The sequence below is a fragment of the Takifugu rubripes genome, chromosome 1 (assembly GCF_901000725.2).
Source record: "Takifugu rubripes chromosome 1, fTakRub1.2, whole genome shotgun sequence".
Classification (NCBI taxonomy): domain Eukaryota; kingdom Metazoa; phylum Chordata; class Actinopteri; order Tetraodontiformes; family Tetraodontidae; genus Takifugu; species Takifugu rubripes.
In genome coordinates this window covers 6,664,969-6,688,528 of record NC_042285.1, presented here as the reverse complement: position 1 = coordinate 6,688,528, position 23,560 = coordinate 6,664,969, and the positions used below count along the sequence as shown (strand labels likewise).

The window sequence follows — 23,560 nt, the reverse complement described above, 5'->3', positions numbered from 1 at the left end:
CAATTGGCTATTTTGGTGCACTCCTGAGGTACTCTGACCAGCATCCCAGGGTAGAATCAATGAGTGTGGAAATTTACTAATGAATGAATGTCAGTTGCTGTAAATGTAGTTTATATAACTCACATTGGATGCAGGCACACACTATATTTATAACAATATGTAAAAATATATTTTACATTTTTTTCCCCCTTAATCAGGGAGGGTCTCGCCCCAGCACCCCCGATGGGCCAGCCGCCACTGGTCAACCTGATAAAGGGGGCTGGTGAGTTTCAATCAAATGAAAGCATTTGGCTCATGTTGCAGAAGGTATGGGACAATAGGAAAATTCAATTAAATATTTTGGGAGGGGAAAAAGCACATTTCCAGATCCATCAAATGTAATTTTAGTCAGGCATTCATTCATCCACCCATCCAGCTATTGTGTGACAGTGTAAGGAGGAAAATAGAGATATTAAGGTAATATACTGACAAAGCCCAAAGAAGTTAAGTGATTACTCAGTAATTTTTATTAGTCAGTACATACTGAAAATAACACAAGAGGAAAAACAGTGACTACATGTGCACCCGGACTCTTCATAGACCTGATTAGAGGTCTCAGATGTCAGATTTTTCTGTTTGCAAATGTTACAAATCTCAACGGTGACAGCGATGTCAGTCTGGACACAGCAGAGTCCTGGAAGTCTTCTGGAGAACAGCAGCCCATAAAATTCATAATGACTTCGGCAACAGAAAAAGTTATCGGGCAGCCTTTCATTCCATGGGACATCACATTATTTTCCAGATGTCCTGTCAATGATTTAGACTCTTATCTAGAAAAAAAACCCAAGTGTTTCAAAGTTGTTGACAACAATGATAATACACAACAGGATTTAACACAAACTAAGTAGATTTCTTATAAGTGCTTAGAAATTACTCTTACACTTGTGTTAGAACATATTAATAACTGTAAGGGCTTATTCTCCTTTACTTGTTTAGATGAATTTAAGCCAATACTACACAGACTTTAAATGAACAAAATGTCAAAACTAATCTAAGAGTGAGTGAGTTGTAGTTTCTGAACCATTTGCCTCATATTTCTTACTTTTGTGTGATGGCATCTTTAATCAAATTAAAAGATAATTGTTTTAATTTCCAAATGTGTATTTCTCCAGTGTTATTTGTGTTGTTTTTGGGGGGGATTTTATAGCCAGACTGATTTTACTTGAGACTCCACTAAACCTCATGGCAGAGAAGTGAAAATCAGTACCTTTGAAAAGGTGCAGTAAGTAGAAATAAGGTGCATTTAGGATACGACAATAGTACGGAATGTAAACATGTTTGACCAAAATTTAAAAAATGGGTTTTTTTTCCTGCGAAAAAGAAAACAACAAAAACGTAGTGGAGGAGGAAACAGGTGGGAATGTGTGGAGGTGGAGGATATTTCAGGGTGAGGCCTCTAACTCTCCCTTAATTTGACTTGTGGTACAGTCAATGAGCTGTGGATGATATTGCTGATGGAGTCAGCTCCCTCTTCCTCCAGGAAGGTTCGGTGGTCTCCATCAACCACATGGACCTTGACCTCACCATTACATACCTAAACAATGAAACAAAAAAAAAATGTTTTTCCCCTTTACATACTTATATTGTCAACGTATGTGCAGTCTCCTTTCTCTGGGAGGCATGGTTACTACCACAAATACCGCTGCCTACCCTGAATGTTACACGACTCCCCATAGTTTTAACCATGAGCAAGTTCAAAAATCACTGTTATACAGTAGCTAATTCTTTAGAATCACTGGTGAAATTTCAGGCATTTTCTTATTGGAAAAATAACTGGTGGTATGAATACCTACCTCGCCCAGCTTGTAGTCAGCTCCCAGATTTTCTTCATATTGGCTGCTAGTTTTGGCCCTTATTAACATCACATTCCCGTGGTATTTGGTCGTGGGCACATAGCCATCAGCAGCCTTCAGTTTATAGTAAAAGGTGGTGGCTGCGAAGTGCAGTGAGTCCAAATTGATGTTCTTGTGAGCAGACGTGATTAGGTCCATGGCACTGTTGACTCGGGCCTCCAGGTTTGACAGGGGAAGAAGAGTGTCCACAATCTGCAGCAGAGTAATGATGCAAGTTGATTGACCTTGGACAGAGGGGGCTGCTTTGTAAGAACACACAGTATACTCTAGCTAAGAAATTACATCCTTTCATTCTGTTTAATAAGCTTGAGGTACCTTGTTGTACTCAATCCCTGTAAACTGCTGAATGAACGCACAGAGAGCTTCAGTTTCAGCCTCTGACTCTTTACCGGGAGTTAACTTGGCCCTGTATGTCTACAGAACAAAAATAAGTTATTTTGACACCTGTTTATTTGAAAAGATTTGAATTGACTTAAAATGACTTAAAGGTGTGTACACGTTTGGTCTAACCTGTGTGTACGCTGCCACAAATGAATGTGATCCATCGAGTAAAAACAGACATTCCACTGGTTTATTCTGTGACTGAAACTGAGAGCATATTTCAAATGCTACGCAGGCACCAAAGGAATAGCCAGCTATCCGATAAGGTCCATCTGGCTGAAACTGCCTGATACAACTGACATAGTAGGCTGCCATTGAAGGGATGGTGTCCAGAGGAGCAGCTGTTGAAGAATAAAAAAAAAAAATAGATGAATGAGGGTGGTAAATGTATATAAAGATCAGAAGAATCATTCACACTGTTGTACATAAGCTCAAACTGTTCAATCTCAGGAAGACTTATTTTTAAAAACATTTCCAAATTTATATTTTTCACTTTATACTGGGCCTCACAGTCATTTTGTGGCAATGATTAAGCTCAAATCAATGTGTTTCAGAACACAGACTACCTTTAGTACACTGCAAGCCGTAGCAGGGCACATTAAGCTTGTGAGCAAGTGTCTTGAATGCAGCAACAGAGCCTTCGATGGGATGAATGAGGAACAGAGGCTTCTCTTCACTCTCCACCTTGTTGAGTGGTATCACAGTGGGACTGTCAGGGCTGACTAACAGCTGGTTCAGATCAGAGTCCAACAAAGACTGAACTCCATTCTTCTTTGTAGACACGTGCTGAGATTCTGCATGGAAACAAATAAAATCAAACTTCTAATTTTCTTTTTAATTGATTTTTTCCCTTTTTACCTCAGTCAATGATGAGATTTTTTTTCCCCTAATCGCAGTGTTCCAATTTTTTAGCAAATTTACACAAAAACATGAACTGGCAAGTGTTACCTGGGATGAACATTTAATCACAATACTTTTGCCCTATAACAATTTGAATTTACTTGTTTACTCTCTCACACTGATTTATAGCTGACAAACAGCAAAGGACACTTCATTTCATTTGTGTGTTGTAATACCACTTGCTCCTTCTGGCTTGCTGTTCACCATCTCTCGTAGCTTATTAATGGTAAGCTGACGGATTTCCCTCATGGCCATGACAATGTCATAGTCCCGCTCAAGAATCTGGCGAATCTCCACACCCATCAGTGAGTCCAGGCCCAGGTCAGCCAATGATGAATCAGCATTTAGGTTGTTCACATCCCGCACGCCTAAGAGTAAAGCACACGGTAGTTGTCATTTATTCAGATTCTATCTAATCCTTGAAAATTGTAATGTGTAAACATCATTGTTATCATTATTAGTAGTAGATGAATAGCTTTTAAAATAACTATGTGAAAAGACTGATGCCAACTGAAGATTACACAGAAGATTTAAAAATGATGCTGCATATTTTCCCATCAGTTAATTTTATACTCGAGTCACCATTGTAGTTAGTCAAATCATATTTAATCAACTGAATTTAATCATTTATCTGATGACATACATTAGTACATTAATTATTGGACAGGTTTAATGGTCTTACCCAAAATATGAGCTACTGCGTCCACCAAGTTTCTCTGGCTCCCAGCCTCACTCCTTACAACTACTCTTTCTGCCAGGACAAAGCTGGACATCACTGGGTGCTTTTGGCACAAGAAGTTATCCAAAACCTCCAGACAGGAAGTGATTCGTTGTGGCAGAGTGCCACCAATCACTGTGTCATTGCTTCCCATGGACTCCAAGACCACACCCACATCACCAATAGCACCCCACTGGATTGCTAGTGCAGGTAGGCCTTTATAGTGTCGCATTTCACACACCCGTTCCATTGTCGAGTTAGCATAACCATAATTACTCTGGCCAGCATTGCCACGGCCACAGCTGACTGAGGAGAAGGCCACAAAGTAGCTGAGGTCTGGACACAACTTCCTGGTTACTCTGTAGAGGGAAAAAAACGTTTGTTAATGAAGGCCAAGAGAGCAGGTTACAATTTATTTTAATCACACATAAGAATGATGATAAAGATTAGAGCGAGTCTTACACATCTAGGTTCATCGTGCCTTCATATTTAGGTTTGTTCACGTCAATGAAAAGCTCAGGTGTGAGATTCTCCAACATTCCATCTTTCAGCACCTGAGAGCAATACAGAAACATAACTGATGATGCCAACAAAATAAGGGAGGAGTAATCACCCTAGATTACAAACTGGCAATGTTACTATGAAAACACCTGCACTTAACAGCAGCAAATCAATTTACCAATGAAAGGGTTAGGGAATCAACAACAGTACTTGGGATTTTAAAAAAAAACAAAAAAAACAACCTTGGATACAGTGCTGAGGGTTACGATGGGTTGATATTTTATACAGAAGTGTTACGTAACAAGTCAGAATCCACTCGTTTACATCAGACACATATTTCTTTGATCCGGTCGAAAATGATCTGCTCCTCAGCTGAAACACTGAAATCTTCAACAGTTTTGAGTCTTTATTTTTAGTAAATCTATCTCATTTATCTTCCTGTCTCCCAGAGCCGTCTCTCTTTCCTGTGTGGGTATCTCTCTCTAGCGCTCTGTGTAGATACAACGCACATGAAGATGGCTGCATTTGTGCAGCTCTTTATTTCAAAAATTGTTTTTCAAAATTTGCTATTGACAGCCTGTCCCATCTGGTGCAAAAAACACACTCAGGTAACATCGGCACCGAAAGGGAAAAGGCCGGCACTTTGAGTTGTTTCCGTGTCCAGTGTGAACCCAGTATGATTGATGATGACACAGCCTGGACGTTTACCATGGCGAGGTGAAAGACACCACCAACTGGGCCAAGGGCGCTGGCCTCCATGATGAGGTTCTTTGTTCCCTCCAGTGTGCTGACGTCCCTTGTGGACACCAGTACTTCCACACACTGACTCTGCCATTCTTTCACTCGTTTTGCTTGGTAACCTAAAAAGAAAAAAAGGCGATAATTTGGACCAGCTGTCACATCATTATCAACACAATTGTGTCACAAGGACTTTCCTACCAAAGCAACAACAACAGTAGGTTGTGGCTAACCATGTAACAATCACTCATAGCTATAAATCTGTGCTGTCAACATTAATGCTCTAGTGTGTAGGTGTCCCCACACATTAACACATTCATTAATGCCGTCGACTTCAACAGGTAACTTCAACACCAAAGGAAGTAAATGAAACAATAAAATTGCCGACAGCATGAGTGATCGTTGTAGCCGATCTCACCCACAGGATCACAGTGAGGTTGATAAATGCTTATCACCATCTCTAATGTCCATGCTTGCTTCATGTTTATTTAAATGAATTAATAATGAATAGAAGAAGGCACTGTGACTAGGTATCAGCCTATGAAAATTATAATCAATCTCAAATCAAATCAATCTTTATTTATATAGCGTCTTATACAATCAAAATTGTTTCAAGGCGCTTTCCAGAATCCCAGGGCCTAACCCCAGACAAGCAACAGTGGCAAGGAAAAACTCCCCTTTAACAGGAAGAAACCTTGAGCAGGACCAGGCTCATGTAGGGGGACCCTCCTGCTGATGGCCGGCTGGGTGGAGCAGCACCCCTCACACAGCCACAGGTCTTACCACTCCTGATCCCTGATCTGGAAGTCAGCACCAGTTTACGAGCTCCTCGTTCTGTAAGCCACTGGGCAAGCTCCAGACCAAAGCCACCCAGTCCACCAGTAATGATATAGGTCTTTGATGGTGGACAAAAAGTACGGCGGATTGCTGGAAAAGACACAGGGGCAGAGGTCTGAGCTCCATTCTCCTCCTTGCACACCTGTATAAAGAAATACAAACAAAACACCATGTTCATGTTGTAATTGATTTTTTATGATTTATATATGTGTACATGAAATGGTCTTGATGTTCAGGTTGAGTCAGTGGGAAAATTATGTTAATTAAACTGACCTGCAGGACCACTTTCCCAATGTGCTTTCCCTGAGCCATATATCTGAAGGCTTCCTCCACTTGGGTTCTTTCAAACACTGTGGTTTTTAAAGGCTGCACTACACCTCCCATAATGCCTTCCTTGAGCAGCTGATAAACTTCTTTCCACTCATGGTTGTTTGCTTCAAAGAGCGCATCAAGCAGGATCCCATGAAATGCAACATTTTTCAGGAACAGAGCCATGCCTACACAAAGATGGCAACAAAGTCAGTCCAGCTGACTTGAGTATCTGCAAAACGGCCTGGTATGACTAGCTCATCCAAGAATAGATAAATGTTTGTCCTGACAGGTTGGTAGAAATGAATTTTACTAGCCAGTAGTCGAAGAAATATTTACCAAGTGGGGAGTTGTTGGAAAGATCATATTTGCCGATCTCCAGGAACCGTCCATGTCTAGCAAGGCATCGGATGCTTGCCTGCAGCTTCTCCTCAGCCAGAGAGTTCAGCACCACATTCACACCTCAAAGCAAAATCAAGACAATATGAATATATATTTTTAAAAAAACAGCTAAAAAAAACCCCAGTAAATGTTGATGTTAAAATGTTCACAATTGAAAAAAAATCTATGTTGTCATTAAGCAGAATTCATAAACATTTCGTAAACAGACATGGTCTGTAACATCCTTCTGACCTTTGCCTTGTGTGTGCAGTAACACATGATGTTCAAATGTTGTGTCCCTGGAGTTCGCAATCGACTCTCCTAATAGCTGTGGAAATCTTTGCAGCAGGTAGGCCCGCTTCTCTGCCGAGCCTAAAAACACCACAAATGACAGCCTTCTAATTTAGAAAAAAAACTACTACAAAGTCCCCCAAAACCTAAATTATAACAGAACTCATTTTTAGTGACCAGGATAGCTTTTACTGACCAACTGTGGTGAAGACTTTACACTGCATGCTGAGTGCTATGGCAATGGCAGCCTGTCCAACTCCTCCTGACCCAGAGTGAATAAGAACACTCTCTCCATGTCGGAGCCTGCCACGCACCACCAGAGAGTAATAGGCTGTGGCATAGACAACTGGCACTGAGGCTGCCTGCTCCAGTGTCCTGCACACAGAAATTAAAATAAAACATATGATGTAGGCATCATTAATATAATCATATGGGAGTATCATTATTTATGTAGTATGATATTACATTACTGTCATGAGTAGAACAACAGCGTATTCTTCTAAAACAAACTGTGTAAGTAAATATCGCACACACCAATCAGAGGGAACATCCCAGAGGAACCGTTTGTCAACGTCCACACTTGTAGCTAGACCCTTTGCAGGCAAGAGTCCCATTACACGTTTTCCCGTGGGGTCATGACCAGAAAACTCCATACCCAACATGCATTGTTGCAGTGCGAGGTCACCTATTACATATATGATCGAGAGATGTTAGAGGATAAGTATACTAGGAGCAACAGGAAGGCAGAGGATGATTGCAGTACCCACTCTGTACCTGGAATAGCATCCGGGGGCAATTTGCCTGTAGCCAACATTACATCCCTAAAGTTGAGCGAACTGAAGCTGACGCGACAAAGGACAACATTTGAGTCGCTGCTGGCAAAGTGTCGGAGTGGAGATGAAATCCAGCGCAGAGACGACAGATCTCCTCGAGTCAATACATTGACATAAGCATGCTCGGTCAACTCTTCATTGAGATCTGAAGAACACGAAACAAAACAGAAATTCTGAAACATTCCTGAGGGGAAAAAAATAATAGATTATTAACTGTTTTAGAACAGTTGGTTCCAACCAAGTAAATTGATTGGACAAGAGATATTCTATGAATGCTGATAGAGAGTAAAATAGTGCTGGGGCTTTTTACAGACAATATTACTCCACTGGACAGGTGTTCTAATAACAATTAATTAACTGCCATTTGCAGAACTAAGTACCGGTAAATGACTTAATAAACCAACAATCATAATCTCTTCTCACTTATTACTGCCCACTACTAAATTGTACTTGTAGAACTTTTTTACAAAAGCTATATCACACTTGAGGCCATGCTGTCACAGCAAGAACTTTCTATTCACCTATGGGATTCTTGTTTCCCTCCCATGACTTGAACTTCAGAATATCAGGAGCATATTTTTTACATGTTTTATATATAACTATACAGAAAATGGATACCATGTAAATGCAACAGATTTTACTGTATAATAACAATAATAATAATAATAATAATAATAATAATAATAATATAGTACCATTAGTTAAAAGCTGGTGTCTGAACGCCCCCCAGTGGCCATCTCTGTGCACATTCATAACCAGATCTGCCTCAAGCACTGACTGCATGATCTTCTGACCCAGGTGGAGATTAGGGGCTTCTGAAGTCTCATTTAAATTGGACACGAACACACAGCTGGTGGCAGGAGGCAAATAGCAACAAAAATGCAACTTCAGCTTGATTGTCATTTAATTGTATTCATCAGTTGATTTTTAAAATGTTTCACTATATTCCTACCGTATTCGGTTTCCATCTGGCTCTTGCCGTAGACAGTTGACCATTCCCACAATGCCACAGTGAGCCTGAGTGGCCGTTAACCACAGCAGAGAGTCTGAAGACTCAGCCATCATCTCCTGCACCACAGAGCAATACGCAATCTAACAATCCACAGATTTGAATACGTGTCGTGTGTGTGTGAAATATATTTCATGCTTGAAAACCAAAAAAAAAAACTGGACAAACACAGGATATGACACCTACCTTCAGTGTCTCAACCCATTTGTAGTCGCTGCTGTCCACAGAAAGGAAAAGAGGCTGTTTGGCCACCGAATGACAGCGGCAAAGAAAGAGGGCTGAGCCATAAAATGACTTTTTGACAGAAACCACATGCAAGGAGACCTCAGAGAACACCGTCTCCCACTCGGCCTGTTGAGACAGTAGTGATAAAATGTAAATAAATACACTTGAACGTGATTGTAATCTCTAAATTTTCTTTTTAGTTATATTCACTTATACTTCTAGTTAGGACATTCTACAGAAACAATGCTTTTGTTAAGAAAATATTTAGGGGAACAGAATGCAGTAATTAGCTTTTGAGCAAAAAAAGTCAAGGAGGTAGAATCGACAGAAAACTGAGTGATGTTTTGAAAATGAATGCATGACCCTAACCTTCCATGATTTTAAAATATCACATGTTCCTTCTGTTTTATGCCATTTTAGAGTTTTTACCAAGAAAGAAGACATTTTAAAAGATTAATTATTGATGATAAAAACTTATTAGGCTGTTTCTGGGTGCATTTTACAATACTGGGAAGATAAAGTATGAGCATGTGGAGTAGGCAACCTGTGTTTGTGGGTGTTAAAATTTTATTTTAAAGAAAGACAGACTACAGGTTACAATTGAATTCGACTTCAAGAAATAAGTGATATGAGCACTGACCTGTGTGAGCAGACCCTGCTGATTTCTGCCTTTATTGGCACTGGAGAGGAAGTTAACAGTTTCCCCAATAGTCTCTCCTTTGAGCAAGGTGTGGAACAGCACAAACCCCCCTTGTCTTGCACCAGAGGCCAGATTCTTCATCAACACTGTAGGGTCAGTACTTAGAGGGCCCCAAGCATGGTTACACATCACCAAATCCACCCCTCCTGTTACACCTGCAGGAAGTGGGGTTGCCAGGGGGTCCCACTGAGCTGAATTAACAGCCAGTTCCTCCAGGATGGTCTGGTGGGGTGTTAAAAGATCCTTGCTGGTTGCTGTGGCTGTGTAATCCAATTGTAGCATGGGCTGGATGTTCAGGAGGGTTACAACATGAGAGAAGAGTTGGCCTTCACTGGCGAGAGCCTAGCAATGATGGGGGGGAGGTAGAAGATTATAATTTCTTTTCCAATCAAACAGAAAATTTGACTAATTTATCCATTCTCCGTCTAGATGTATTTGTCAGTCTTAAGCATTAGTCCTAACAAAACAAACTTTTAGACTGACCTCTATTATTTTAATTTTTCCTGGCGTGCTATTTTCCAGGCTGGTGTCCAGGCAGTGTCGGAGGGCTGGGCTCTCTAAAAGGCCATGCAGCAGACTGTCCTGCAGCAGACATGTTCTCTCCTTCTCTACCATCTGTTGCAGCTCAGATTGAAGATTTCCATTGAGCTCCAGACCACAAAGCAGAGATAGCAGACGCACTAGGCCAGGCTCCGTCGGTTCTGGGGGATCCATGTCTACCTCGCCTTGTAGCCCAGGAATGGACAGCTTTACCCCATGATGTGCCAGTTTGTTTTGTAATTTGGAGATTAATCCTGAGCAGGAAAAAAAAAAAAAGGTATGAAATCAAATTACTCTTCTTGTAACCATCAAGTTGAACATAACTTCAAATTAGGGTGGTAAATCAGGCATTAAACCTATGCAAGTTTGAGTCGTCTTGTTATGCTTTAAACTGGTTCCATCAGGGATCACCACAGTAAACCGACTGTCTATCTTTTCTTGCATCAACTACTTTCATTACCTTTTTATTGCACCCATAAATCTCTTTGATCCTCTTCTAGGCTTTCTTAGTAACATTTGATTATCAAGCCTTAGAGACAACTGGATCACAAGATTGTGCAGAATTCCGACTGGACTCTTTGTTTAATTACTGCATTTTTTTCTACTGACATTAAACATTAGGTGAAACTAAAATGAACTGCAATGAGACCGTACCTCTGCAGACCCTTAGCTGGTCTGAAAGTTTTCCATTGCCCCTCAGGCACTGTGTTTCTACATAAGGAACAAAGGCAAACTCTTCCAAGGTGGGGGGACTCTGCAGCTGCTGGCGGCGAGGGGCCACAGTAGCATGCAAACCGCTTATTTGCACTCCTCCAGCAACAATGTTGTCAAGGCAGCGGTTTATGTAGACATCCATGGCTGAAAGAATAAGTCAACAATATAAAGTCGAAGATGTATATGACTGATTGTACAAAGGCATGTGCAGATAATGAGAATTTAAACATGAAAATCTCACACACCCTGTTTTTCATCAGTATACTTGCAGATCTTCTGTAGATGAACAACTGGATCAATACACACTGTGCGGATCCTCGTTGGCAAACGCAGACTGCGACCTGATAGACCAACCACAAGCATCTGCAGCATTGTGTCCAAAAATGTCACCCAGTTTCCGGTCCAGTGCAGTTTGCCTTTATCTCCTGGAGACAGTCCACAACAGAGTAGAGTGTAATCTTACTGTACCGGTAGTTTAATTACCACATTTTTCCTGCCTATCAATGGTGTACTTTTCATCACAAGAAGCAATGTAAATAACAAATAAAAATAAAATCTGGTTATGAACCCATAAATTTACCTGCATGGTTCGACTCCAAGATGCCTTGAAAGGTTTTCCCATAGTCATAACCTCTCAGCCTCAGCTCTTTGTAGATTTCACTTGCTGTAAGCTTCATTTTGGGGTTTTCACCATCGTGGGCAACTGGTTGATTTATCTGATGGTGGAATGAGCTCAGGTTTGTGTCCTCCAGAATATTAACCTTTCCTGAAATTCAGATTTTGGGGTCAACCTTACTGGAGTTATTCTTGAAAAAAATATTACATTAGCTTGCTTGCAATAAGGTTTATATACCACTGTTGAACACCATCACTAGAGTGAAAACCTGCCACTTTTGGTTTTTACATGCCACATTTGTATTCTGAAGTCAAGATAATAAAAATGCTAAAGCTAAAACAATAATTAATTATATTAATATGTCAAAGTTAAAATAATTATAATGTAAGTAAATGACAATATTTTATAAGTAACTGTTATTGAAGTTACAAAATTATACACACTGAATGCTTATGCATACAATGTTGATCACACTAAATATTGAATGTATGAATGTTCACTGTAAATATAATATTACACAAAAAAAGTAATGTGTGATGAACTCAGCAAAGTTCAATGTTTGTTTACAGTTTGTTTAACAGAATCCGATGCAAAAAAATAAAAACAACAAAAAATAGACATACCACTGACAGCCAGGTTCCCATTCTCTGAAATCTCAAATTTGTTGGTGGCAAGCATCAGACGCACCTCCAATTGGAAAGAGCCTGAAATAGAGGGACAGATAAACAATAATAATCAATCAACATCAATCGAATAGTCACTGTTTTATGCTCATATCCTGCTGTTCTTCACTCACCAGTCTTTGGCAGGATGGTTGCCCTATGGATGGTGACATTTTCAAAAGTTACAGGGGTGGTTTCCATGACCACCCCCATATTTCTCACCAAGGTGCGCCAGGCCAGCACCAAGTAACCAGTTGCTGGATAGAGGACACGGCCATCTATGCAGTGTCCTATCAAGTAGTTATCTGACGATTCTGGGCTGGTGTCTGTAGTTAGGCAGTCAAAAACTTGAAATCTGTTTTTTCCACAAGTTAAAAGTGACCCTTCAGGAATATTACTTACCAATATTATAAATGGTGGCAGAACCGGATCCTCCTGATGAAGTGGGAAAATCCTCCACCTTGGGAACATCCCAGGTCTGTGCATGGTCCCACTCTACCAAAGGGGATATAAGAGGGGTACCAACTGGCACAGGGTAGCTCACTGCTGGACCTAGTTTGTTACTATCCAGGTTGATTCTGAAAATAAGGAACAGAAGCTCCAATTAAAACCTATCAGCTCTCAACAACTGGACTAATGCAAAATGTAGTCATTAAACACACCACAGTAAAGAATCAACTGACCCATTCATGTAGATTTTGCCAATGTTTGATAGGAAAAACTCAAGGTTGTTTGAGTGGCCTCTCTTCATCAAGGGTAGACTACAGCATGTGTGCTTTAAGGTACGTTTCAGGATTGCCTTAGCAGAAATAATTTTGACACAAAATGTAAGATGTAAAATCACTAAAACTATGACATCACTGGAACTAACTTCATGTCTTGCATGCAATGTAGACAAGTAGAACTACAGATAATGCCCCTCCCACATAAAATAATTAAAAAAAAAAAAATACAACATTAAATTTTTTATTTATATAACAGTCCAAATAATGTGCACGTACCTGCAGTAGCGCATGCGGCGCTATCTCCACCACTACAGCATTGTCAGGCACCAGGTTCAGACCATCGTGAAAGAGCACAGGGCTCACTAGATTATTGACATGGTATTCTGCTGAACTGTAGAGAGCCAGCGGAGAGTCCCACTCGGCCTGTGGGATGCTGGTGCTTACCCACCTTGAAGAACGCTGCTTCGGCTCCTTAATCACCTACACACAAAATGCACAGAACTCATAAATACATGCGTCAGAGTACACAAGAGAAATCTTGCGAACATTAAAAAAAATCTAAAGTGAATAAGGGAAAAAAAAACCATTGTCACACTCGCTACCAGCTGGAGCATCACTGATGGGCCCAGTTTTAACCAACTTTACCTTTTTGAGAGCCTCCAGCAGGGCTGGAGCGATAGAGGCCATGTAGTAAGAATGGAAAGCAACACCAGCACTACGAACTTCCTTTGCAAACACTCCCTCCTCTTTCAGCTCCAACACAAATTTATGGATTGCTTCCTGTCAAAACACACATGTACGCACACATACAAGACAAAAAAAATCAATTGCTGTCAATTGAGTTTGTGACCCTTAATTGACTTTTGTTCTGTTACCATAGGAGTCAAAAACTTTGGACAACAGTCACCACTTTTCGGGGGGGAGGTTAGTATATAGAATATGTATAATAGAAGCCTGGATCAGATACAGTGAAAGAATTCACTGAACACATGACTAAATTATATCTGACCTGAGGACCAGAGATGGTGACTGTGTCTTCAGCATTGTGGCATGCAGGCACCACTCCCTGTGGACACTTTTCTAGACACTGCTCCCAGGTCATTCCTGAAAAAAGGACAAATATTAAGAATAAAAAAGCAAAAGCAACAATAGCAAAAATCTTGTTTCAATTCTTTTGAGTGTAAAATATTTCAGAGGTGATGAAACATAAGATGACCATCTGTCTCAACTTATCTTTTTAACCACTTTATCCCTTTCAGGGTCACGGGGAGGGTACACCCTGGGTCCACCCCTGGATTCATTACAGAGCCCTATATGAGCAATTGTGGGTTTGGTCCCTTGCTCAAGGGTACCTTGGCAGTGCTCTGAAGGTGTTCTGGCACCTTCCCTTACTACCAGAACACCTTCCATGTTTTGTCTGCACTGGTGCTCGAACCGAGAACCCTCTGCTTCTCAGGTCCCAACAGACTGAGCTTCCACCATTCTCTGTGTGTGGTCTTAGTGATATCAGGCCGTTAAACAAATCTTACAACTTATTTGTGCATGCTGAACTTGGCAACAATGCGATTATCTGGCAACCTGTTGCTGCAGAACAGAAGCAGCTTCTCAAGGAAAGTACGCATCATCACCTGCAACATGTGCTGCAGAGAATCAATCCACACAATGCCGCACGCTCTCACACAGTTCCAGGAAAGATATTTAAACGTGATCTATATTTATGCTCTTTATCCCTGGGAACAGTACATTCATGTCAGTCATGATAGAGCATCAGTGTCTTGCAAGACCTCTTACACAACTGTGATCTAGTACCACAGTCTTGCTGGAGTCACAGCAGGTTATTTACAGCCCTAAATAAAGCTTAACCTCTATAGTCTTTCACATAAAGAGGGTTAGAATTAAAATGGAAAGGACAGGGCAATATAATTATCACAAGTCTATTAACAGCACAATCCTAAAGTGGAACGAACTTAAAACTCTACACTTTCATAGTCATCCATCAGTCTTCATTATCATAACAACTGACAGTTCCTGAACATACAAGTAGTTTTTTCTTAAGTCCCTGTTAAATTGACATAAGTCTGTTTATGTGCGCAATAAGTTGGAAAATAATTTAGACTTTTTATAGGAGCCTAAAATCAGTTTTATTTTGATCATTATACATGATCATTATACATATTGTGATACGGTATACACAATAACACATAGACATAATGCCTCTGAACTGATGACTGACTTAACCTATTAAAATGTAATGGTATGCACAATAATTTATTTTTTTCCTCATAGCTTAAGACAGCAGGAACAAATCAAAGTAAAAGTTAAATGATTTGTCCCTTACCGATTGCAGCCATGCCTCCCAGAGGAAGGCTGGCCTCTTTGATGCACCGTCCTCTCCAGTAGGCGGCGAGGATGGCTTCAGTGTGGCTGAGAGAGCCATCAGCGTAGCCACAGGCCAGCTCCCCCACTGAGTGTCCGATAATACCATCAGGCTGCAGACCGAGCTTTGTGAGCAAGTCGATCTGAGCAATCTATAATATAATGAAGCACATATAGTACATGCAGACATTTTAGTATTAAGAAAAACAAGCAAATCCAAAATCCCTGAAATACTGTGTGTGAATGTAGCAGCCTTTCTCAACTTCTTTATAGATATCACACACACTATACCTTCTTTGTCATAGAGAATTAACCAGCATTCTCCTGGGTTTGTCTTGAAGGCATATGCAATGCCTTCATGTCACACGCATCTCCATGTTTACTGACAAACAGATCTGGACAATTAGTCATTCTTTGATAGGGTTTTATCCCTGGGACCTGGAATCTATAAGTTTAATTTGGCTAACATTGAACTCTTTGTTGTTGAATTACTCTTACTTGAATTTGTGATATCACTGCAGTGGCAGGATTCTGTATGGCTTGACAAGCTCAAAAAAATAAAATTAAATAAAAAAGATAACATGCCACCAGGAAAAAAAAAAAAATTGTAGGCATGTGCTGCAGTATTCCTCACTAATTCCTTTCCAAAGAAACCCGACTATGGGTCAACAATAACACAGTTGCTGACTTGTTGCTATACTAAAGTTTCATAATTAAACTGCTGCACTGATTGTCATTGGTTCAGTTCTATCAAGTTATTTTACTCATTTATGTTGTTTAAATAATTTTAGCTATTTATTAATGTATAGTCTATATTGACTAATTGCATATTGGATTTGTTTACTGATGCTGCCTTTGTCAGTGTAGACTTCTAAAGTATATTGCATTTACTTTGGTGGTGAACGGTTCATTGTGATTGCTATGGTGGATGAAATAGATGGATAAATATGTTAAAAAAATTAAACAGTCCTACTTTGTCCAACAATGATCAAATGAACATCACATCTACTGTACCTGTATGGCAGCGAGGCCAACAAAGGCATGAACCGTGTCCTCAAATGTAGTATCATTAGCCTCCATTAGCAGCCGAGATACCACCAGACCAGTGTCCTTGAGCGCTTCATCAGACCGAAAGATGGACTTTCTGAAGTCTGGTAGCTGCATGAGACTGCAGCCCATTCCTGCCCACTGTGTTCCCATACCTTTTACATAAGAAGAGCAAAGATTCCTGAAAAAAGCTGAACTATGAAACAGTCTACAGCTGTGCTTTATTCATAAATAAAAATAAAATGCAAACTACTTTTCAAATATATTAAAAATCTTACTTTTGTAAATACCATCAATAAAAATTTTGAATTACAATATAGTATTGTATTTGATCCTTGAATTTTAAAATACATTTTAATTTGAACTGAATTCCAACTTCCAAGTTTTTCCACTGCCAAATAGGCCTAACATCAGCATTTGATATAATAAAAGCATCTCTAATTCTTGAGTCACAATAGTTCTACTGCACTGGAGGAATTACTTAAATATAGATCTAATGTGGTTGACTATTTCTTTGGTAAACATCTTCATATTGCATTTTCAATAATTAAATTATTTGCTGATCAACAAGAGAATTATTTTTTATATTTTTAAATTTCCTTTTAATGTAGTTTGTTTTGGCATTTATCCATCACCCCTCCTCCACTTTGTTAAGGAATCGCAGTGCTACTAATACCTAAAATCCCGAGGTAAGTGCACAGCTTGCAGTCTCAATAGTTCAGCAACAGGCAATTCAATACCAAAGTTGGTCACATACACATATCTCAGCAGGCAAATCTGTACAAACCTTAGTTTGTACTAAGGTTTGACTAGAAGCATTCTGAGCTTTGAAACCAACAAATTATCTGCACAAAAGGAATGTAATGTAAACGCTGATTCTAGCCACATCAGCTGCTCCTGCAAAACTAAGGCTTTCAAAGTCATGACCAGATTGATCTATATTAATGATTAACATTACTGTCCTGATTATTTTCATCTAATAACAAAGAAAACCATGCAGACACAAACAGAAAGATAAAGTAATTCTTGAAAAGGCCCATTTGCTCACTTACCTGAACAGACGTACCAGAGTGGCCTGCCAGTTGCCTGCAGCTGCTGCACCTCCAGCATGTCACTTTGTGACCCAATAAGGGTGTAGCCTCTGTAAGGCATGTTGGCAGTGGAAATTCCTGACACATCATTTAGCAAAGACAGAAAATTGTCATCGGAACCACATTCCTTTCCCTTTTGGAGCATTGACTTTACTCCAGTCTCTGTGCGGCCACATGCCTGAAGCACCCTAGGAAGTTCTCTGGGCCCTGTATTTGTATCGGCTGCTTTCCTGGGTGGGCGCAGGATCACATGGACGTTAGAACCTCCGAATCCAAAGGAGTTTACACCTACAATACCGCCGCGGACAGGAATAGGTTTGTCGACAACTTGAACTCGACCATCGGTAAGGGCTGGTATGTCAGGGTTTGGACTACTGAAGTGCAGGTTGGGAGCCCAGACTCCTCTCTCCAAAGAAAGCAACACCTGTGTGAAGCAGAATCCAGGTTTCAAAAGTTAAAATCAAATAGAAGCCATCTCTTTTCATTGATGTACAATCAGGAAATGGCCAAATGCAAACTTTATCAGAAAAATGTATCCATCAGTTCTCTCATCTCTGAGACTGAGGGGAGTTTAAACATCCTGGAATTAAACTTTTTTTTTTTTTTTTTACAGTATTTGTCCAAAAAAAAAAAAAAAAAGCAATCTGAAACTACCAGTAAAAATGACAATTCAGAATAAATAAGATAAGCAACTATAGCCTGTGGCTCAGAAGTTTTCAGGGCAGAGAGACAATGCTCACCTTTGCCATGGCAGCGAGACCTGAAGCTGGTTCTGGATGACCCATATTAGACTTTGTGGAACCCATGAGCAGAGGATCTCGTTTGGATTGGCAGAACACACTAACAATGCCATTTACTTCCTGTGGGTCTCCAACCTACACGCAGAGAGACAACATGAATATTCAGAAGTATTTCTTTGCGATTTTTGGTCTCGTCTGGACAGAACCAAGATTATAGCCCGACCTTTGTTCCAGTTCCGTGGGCTTCTATATATTCCACCTCCTCAGGAGATATGTTTGCTTCCTGATAGAGGGAACGAACCAACCTCTGCTGCATTTTCCCTGAAGGAAAAGTTACACCTGTAGGATGAAGAGCATTTTGTGAGTACTTGCGGATGTGGTTACAGCATTCATTTAAATACAAGCCCCCTTTTCACCACAGAAACTTTTATCTTTTGAGATTTTGGAAAAACTCGCTGAAATGACCTGGTGAGCGACTTTATAGATTCCCAAGAATTCGCGGGCTATGGTTATGTGCTGAGGAACACGCCATACTTCCACTCACCCACCATGTTTACGCCAGTGTGGGAATGGATTAAATTCTACAAGCTTCACTTCATTTGGAAAATGGAGCAAACAAAGCGAAACTACGAGTAGTGGACAGTCTGTGACGTGCAGGCTCTCGTGGGTGTACTTGCTGAGTGAATCAAACAAAGCCTATGGTAGGCTTTGTTTGACACACTGACAAGCTGATTTAATTTTTATACCCAGGTAGCTAGGAAATCTGGAAAAGGGCCAATGTAGAAGCATTGTATATACAGTAGTTACTAAATAATCCTTTTCAATCTTAATTTTACCGGCTGCTTCTACAAAACAAATGTCCTCATAAAAAAAAAAAAATCTATTTAAATAAATGACGTTCATAAGTTCATGTCCAGCCTCATTTATCTTTCTGTATTCTGAAGCAAACAATTAGCCAAATATCACAGAAAATGCTTTGATTGCATGTAGGAAAATGAAAACATTTCATTCAATATAATACAGAATTCTAGATGATGGATTACAGTCATTCTGTGGTGCACGTACCCTGCTCCTTATATCCATCTGTGTTGTTGCCAGCATTGAGTACTGTTGCATAGACCCTTTTAGCAACTGACTTTTTGGTTAGCAAAACAGCAACGGCAGCCTCTGAGCGGCAGTATCCATTTCCTGAGCAAAGGAAAGATCGTGCGCGCGCACACACACACACGCACGCACACACACACACACACACGTTTAAAATTAAAATTATAAAGGAATAATGTGTTAGAACTTTTTTATTTAAGTAGACATACAGAAAATGATGGCACTCTCAGCACCACTGTGTTGCAAAGCCTCTGCTAAACTGCTACAGCGTTTTCTTGTGGTTTAGATAAGCTTTATTGGTCCCAGAGGGAGAAATTTACTAATGTTGCAGCAGCAATGAAACACCAGTAGAAAAGTAGCAATAAATATGCACATATAATACAGACAAATATAAAAATAAGATAATGTTGGATTACCTGATGAGTCAAAGGACTGGCAGGTTCCTTCAGGACTCAGCATACCCAATTTCATGAACTGGACAGATGTGTTTGGCTTCAGCAGCAGGTTAACTCCACCCACTAGTGCAGCGTCACATTGGCCATGACGAATGGCATGAAAGGCATTTTCAAGAGCAAGCAAACTGGAGGAGCAAGCAGTGTCGATGGAAGTACTGGGACCTGGAGGAATAGCGGAGAGAGGAGGAAAGAGTTAAAGCTCAGAAACAGGTCTGCAGAATGGATTCAAGACATTCCTCCAATGTGCTGATCTATAGCACTATAGCACTGAACTCTATATGATAATTTACTTATACAGTTGATCTTTGAATTGAAGACTATTATCTACTTTTCATATTTTTCCATTCCTGATTATAAGAGAAGGCAGATTTTACATTCAACTTTGGTTCAAATTCAAAATAACCAAACCATACCAGTGAAGTCAAAGAAGTAGGAGAGTCTGTTGGCCAGCATGGCATGTTGGCAACCTGTCATACTGTAGCCCAGCAGTTCTTCTGGATCTCTGCTGAAGGCCTCAGCAGCTTCTGATCCACTCACCCCGATGTAGACACCCGTCTTACTGCCACGCATTGCAGCTGGATTCAGCCCTAAATCCCAACACATTGTCAGTTTTAAATAAATGCATTTAGGATTTTATCTGGTCTCTTGTATGTTTTCAAAAACCAAACCTCACAAAAATTATTGCAAATAATTTAAAAGAATGCAAAATGCACAATCCCATTCACTGTTGACCTACTGCTGAATCACACAGAAAAAGAATCTATGACTGAAAATATTTGCATATGTAAATGGTGTTTGTGTGTTTTACGGCCCATCGTTGTCATGGCTTCACAAGTTCTGCATTTCTGGCCAATTTCACTCTACCCAATAACTATTGTTCATTTAGTTCTTCACCTCCATCAATAATGGCTTCATAGGCGACCTCCATCATGAGGCGTAATTGAGGGTCCATAGTGTTGGCCTGTTTGGAGTGAACGCCAAAGAAAGCTGCATCAAAGTGGCTTATGTCCTTCAGTTTACCGTTCCTCTTTGGGAGGCCATACAGACCTGGAGAAAAGAGAAGATGATGAGGCTTTCCACACAGAAAACGGTTTGTGCGCAAACATCAAGTTAGGGGAACTTTTTTAACAAATTGAGGCTGCAAGTCTAATGAAAGGCAAAATGGCGACATGAAAAAACAATCATATCTATCTCTCTATCTCTTTTTCTCTCTAGATAGATAGATAGATAGATAGATAGATAGATAGATAGATAGATAGATAGATACTTAGGTTACTTAAACATTAACTGTACAAATACAAGTAATCTCCTCTATGTGATCACAACACATTTAAAATGATATAGAAAATGACCACTCTTACATTTAAAAAAAAAAAATATTATACACCTTTTCAGTCTAAATGAATACAATATCATAATAGAATGTGCAGTCTTTTCCAGTATTACACAGCTTACAGAGACATAATTGCTATACTGAAGACCAAACGATAAAGGGTCTGAAATGGAAGAACGCAGATATACTCCACTTTATCTGTAGTTTTATCTATCAGAGGCATTTTTAAACACACTATTCTCAAAACTGTAAGGCTCATTAGAGTAAATGTGAAGAAAACATGAAATGACTATTAGGAAATATGAGTAGTGTGAACATGTGTTTCGTTATTATGTGTTCACCGTTACCAGTGTACATTAGCTCTCTGAACTGAGTTTTAGATATGTTACTGTAGGTGAAAAGATGAGGCTGGGATTGTGATTTTAGTGTCACATCTGACAAAGAGATTTTACCTGGTTTCCACCTGCGGTCATCCTCTGTCACCATGTCTACACCATTGATCAGGTTTTCCCAGAATTCCTCAAGGTTGTTAGACTCAGGCAAACGGCCTGATATTCCTGCTATGACCACTTCATCCATTTTAAATTTCTGTCAACAGATGAGAAACACATGTTAACATTACAATCCATTTAGAGGAGTATATAATTGTGTGTTCCTGGGTTTCTACCTTGTAAACGGTTACTTTAAAACCATAGTGAGATAAATGTTCCATTTAAATAAGATTAACATTTACGTCAATGATTCGAAAGAAAATCTGACAACCTTGGAAAAAAAAGACTCCATTGTTTCGAGAAAAAAAAGGCTTTCACAAATGAAACCAAGATAAATGTGCATCAGAATGAGTCCAGATGACATAATTTTGTTAAGGAGATGTGTAGCTGATTTTTATTGACATGAGACTGCCGAAAGAAAGGAAAATAATTTCTGCATTGCATAGATCTATACTGTCTGCTCACACTCAGCCAGACACTTCACAGCACAGCGGGTTAATGAACACACTGCTAAACTGATTTAAGCATAATGAAGATGAATAAAGGGAAGAATCTTGGTGATGTTCCTAGGCTACAGGGTCTAAACAATCATTGATTGCAAAGGATTTTCTTTGAAAAATATATGATTAGATTTACAATTATTTTAGCTGTCAAATATCCTGAATACAATGGCTTTACAATGAAATGGGAAATATGGGTGCAATGGCTTTGTGAAACATCAATAAACTGAAAATTTAAACTTTGTGATGGATTTACTTCAAATCCCTGATGTATAAAGAAGCAAAATGATTGACAAAAGTGTCTTAGTGTCAAAAAACACATGTGCATGATCTTTAGTTTGCAATATAAGAATGTCAAGTAGGCAGATATTTGCAATGATTTTAGTTGATAAACATTAAATGAAATCACAGCTGATAATTGTAGCATGTCTACATGAAAATGTGTCAAGTGTGAGGAGAGCAAGAGCCACAGAAATGTCAAAAATGCAAGCATGAGGAAACATGTCAACAGGACACTTAAATCCAGGAAAGACAACACAATTTCCTTCTCTTCACTTGAAATCTAGCAGCTTTAAACGCTTCACACTAAAAAGTCAGCCAGTAGCTTTTGGTCACCATTTGATAATATTTTCACTTTTGGGGCAGTTTTATTACTGGTTTCGCCGCAATCCCAGGTAGACAATTTGTCCTATCTGGAAATGTCAGAAATCTTTGGGAACAAACCTAAAGGTAGGGCAGCTGGTTTTGGGAAGGCCTTGAAAGATTTTTAAAAATAAGTCAATAAATCTAGATACGTTAAATACTTCAATATACCGCACAGCATCATAACCGATTACGTCTTATCGTCGTCATCATCACTCTCGCTAAGAGATTAATGAATCATTTCACTCATTCTAAGTATTCTCAACGTTATCTAGTGCAAATAACGAGCCAATTACTTTAAGAAGTTTTGTATCTTACGCAGTTTTCCGTTCTTAGGCGAGGCCACTTTTAACCATAACTGACGCAGTCATGAATTCCGTGTAGAATTTAATCGAGCTGATGTCTAGCGAGAGCAAGTAGGTGATGAGAAACTGTTCATTTGAATAAATCCCGACTGTCCCAATTTAATATCACACGTTACGCTCATGTCAACATTTTAAAACGGTAAAATCGTAAACTTACTTCGACGGGCAGATCGCTCTAGACAAAAATGTTGCTTTGTTCTGTCTCACAGTTTGGTTCGCGATGGAGCTGCGATGTTCGGGGAAGGTAACACTTCCTATCTCCTTTCTTCCATTTAAATGTGTCACCCTGTAGCCTGGCCACGCCACATGGGCTGACGGTTTGGCTCGAATCTCCAGTCCAATGAGAGCAGAGAGGTGCTGTAGGACGCAGCAGCCTCAACGCCCCCGTGAGAGCGAACAGACGCGGGGTTACTGCAGTTCACGAATACACACTGCGCTTTATAC

The 23,560-nt window shown here is 39.8% G+C and overlaps 1 protein-coding gene across 1 annotated transcript; it reads right to left on the bottom strand.

Moving 5' to 3' along the window:
* Positions 1 to 483: 483 nt before the first annotated feature.
* On the bottom strand, positions 484 to 23,431 carry fasn (fatty acid synthase). Its single transcript, XM_011619859.2, is given in 44 exon segments — positions 484 to 1,573; positions 1,833 to 2,084; positions 2,208 to 2,306; positions 2,403 to 2,614; positions 2,840 to 3,067; positions 3,350 to 3,541; positions 3,856 to 4,250; positions 4,354 to 4,445; positions 5,101 to 5,252; positions 5,914 to 6,109; positions 6,241 to 6,464; positions 6,616 to 6,738; positions 6,910 to 7,029; positions 7,145 to 7,323; positions 7,483 to 7,633; positions 7,723 to 7,926; positions 8,477 to 8,631; positions 8,734 to 8,849; positions 8,977 to 9,141; positions 9,656 to 10,057; positions 10,199 to 10,509; positions 10,910 to 11,113; positions 11,215 to 11,394; positions 11,550 to 11,735; positions 12,209 to 12,289; positions 12,382 to 12,573; positions 12,650 to 12,825; positions 12,931 to 13,046; positions 13,249 to 13,452; positions 13,618 to 13,752; positions 13,982 to 14,076; positions 15,311 to 15,500; positions 16,363 to 16,518; positions 16,520 to 16,550; positions 17,448 to 17,499; positions 17,502 to 17,910; positions 18,227 to 18,361; positions 18,450 to 18,565; positions 19,292 to 19,414; positions 19,747 to 19,947; positions 20,199 to 20,372; positions 20,680 to 20,832; positions 21,571 to 21,706; positions 23,274 to 23,431. Coding segments are annotated over 43 exon segments (7,542 nt in total). The 5' UTR covers positions 21,698 to 21,706; positions 23,274 to 23,431; the 3' UTR covers positions 484 to 1,435.
* Between the last annotated feature and the right edge of the window lie 129 nt (positions 23,432 to 23,560).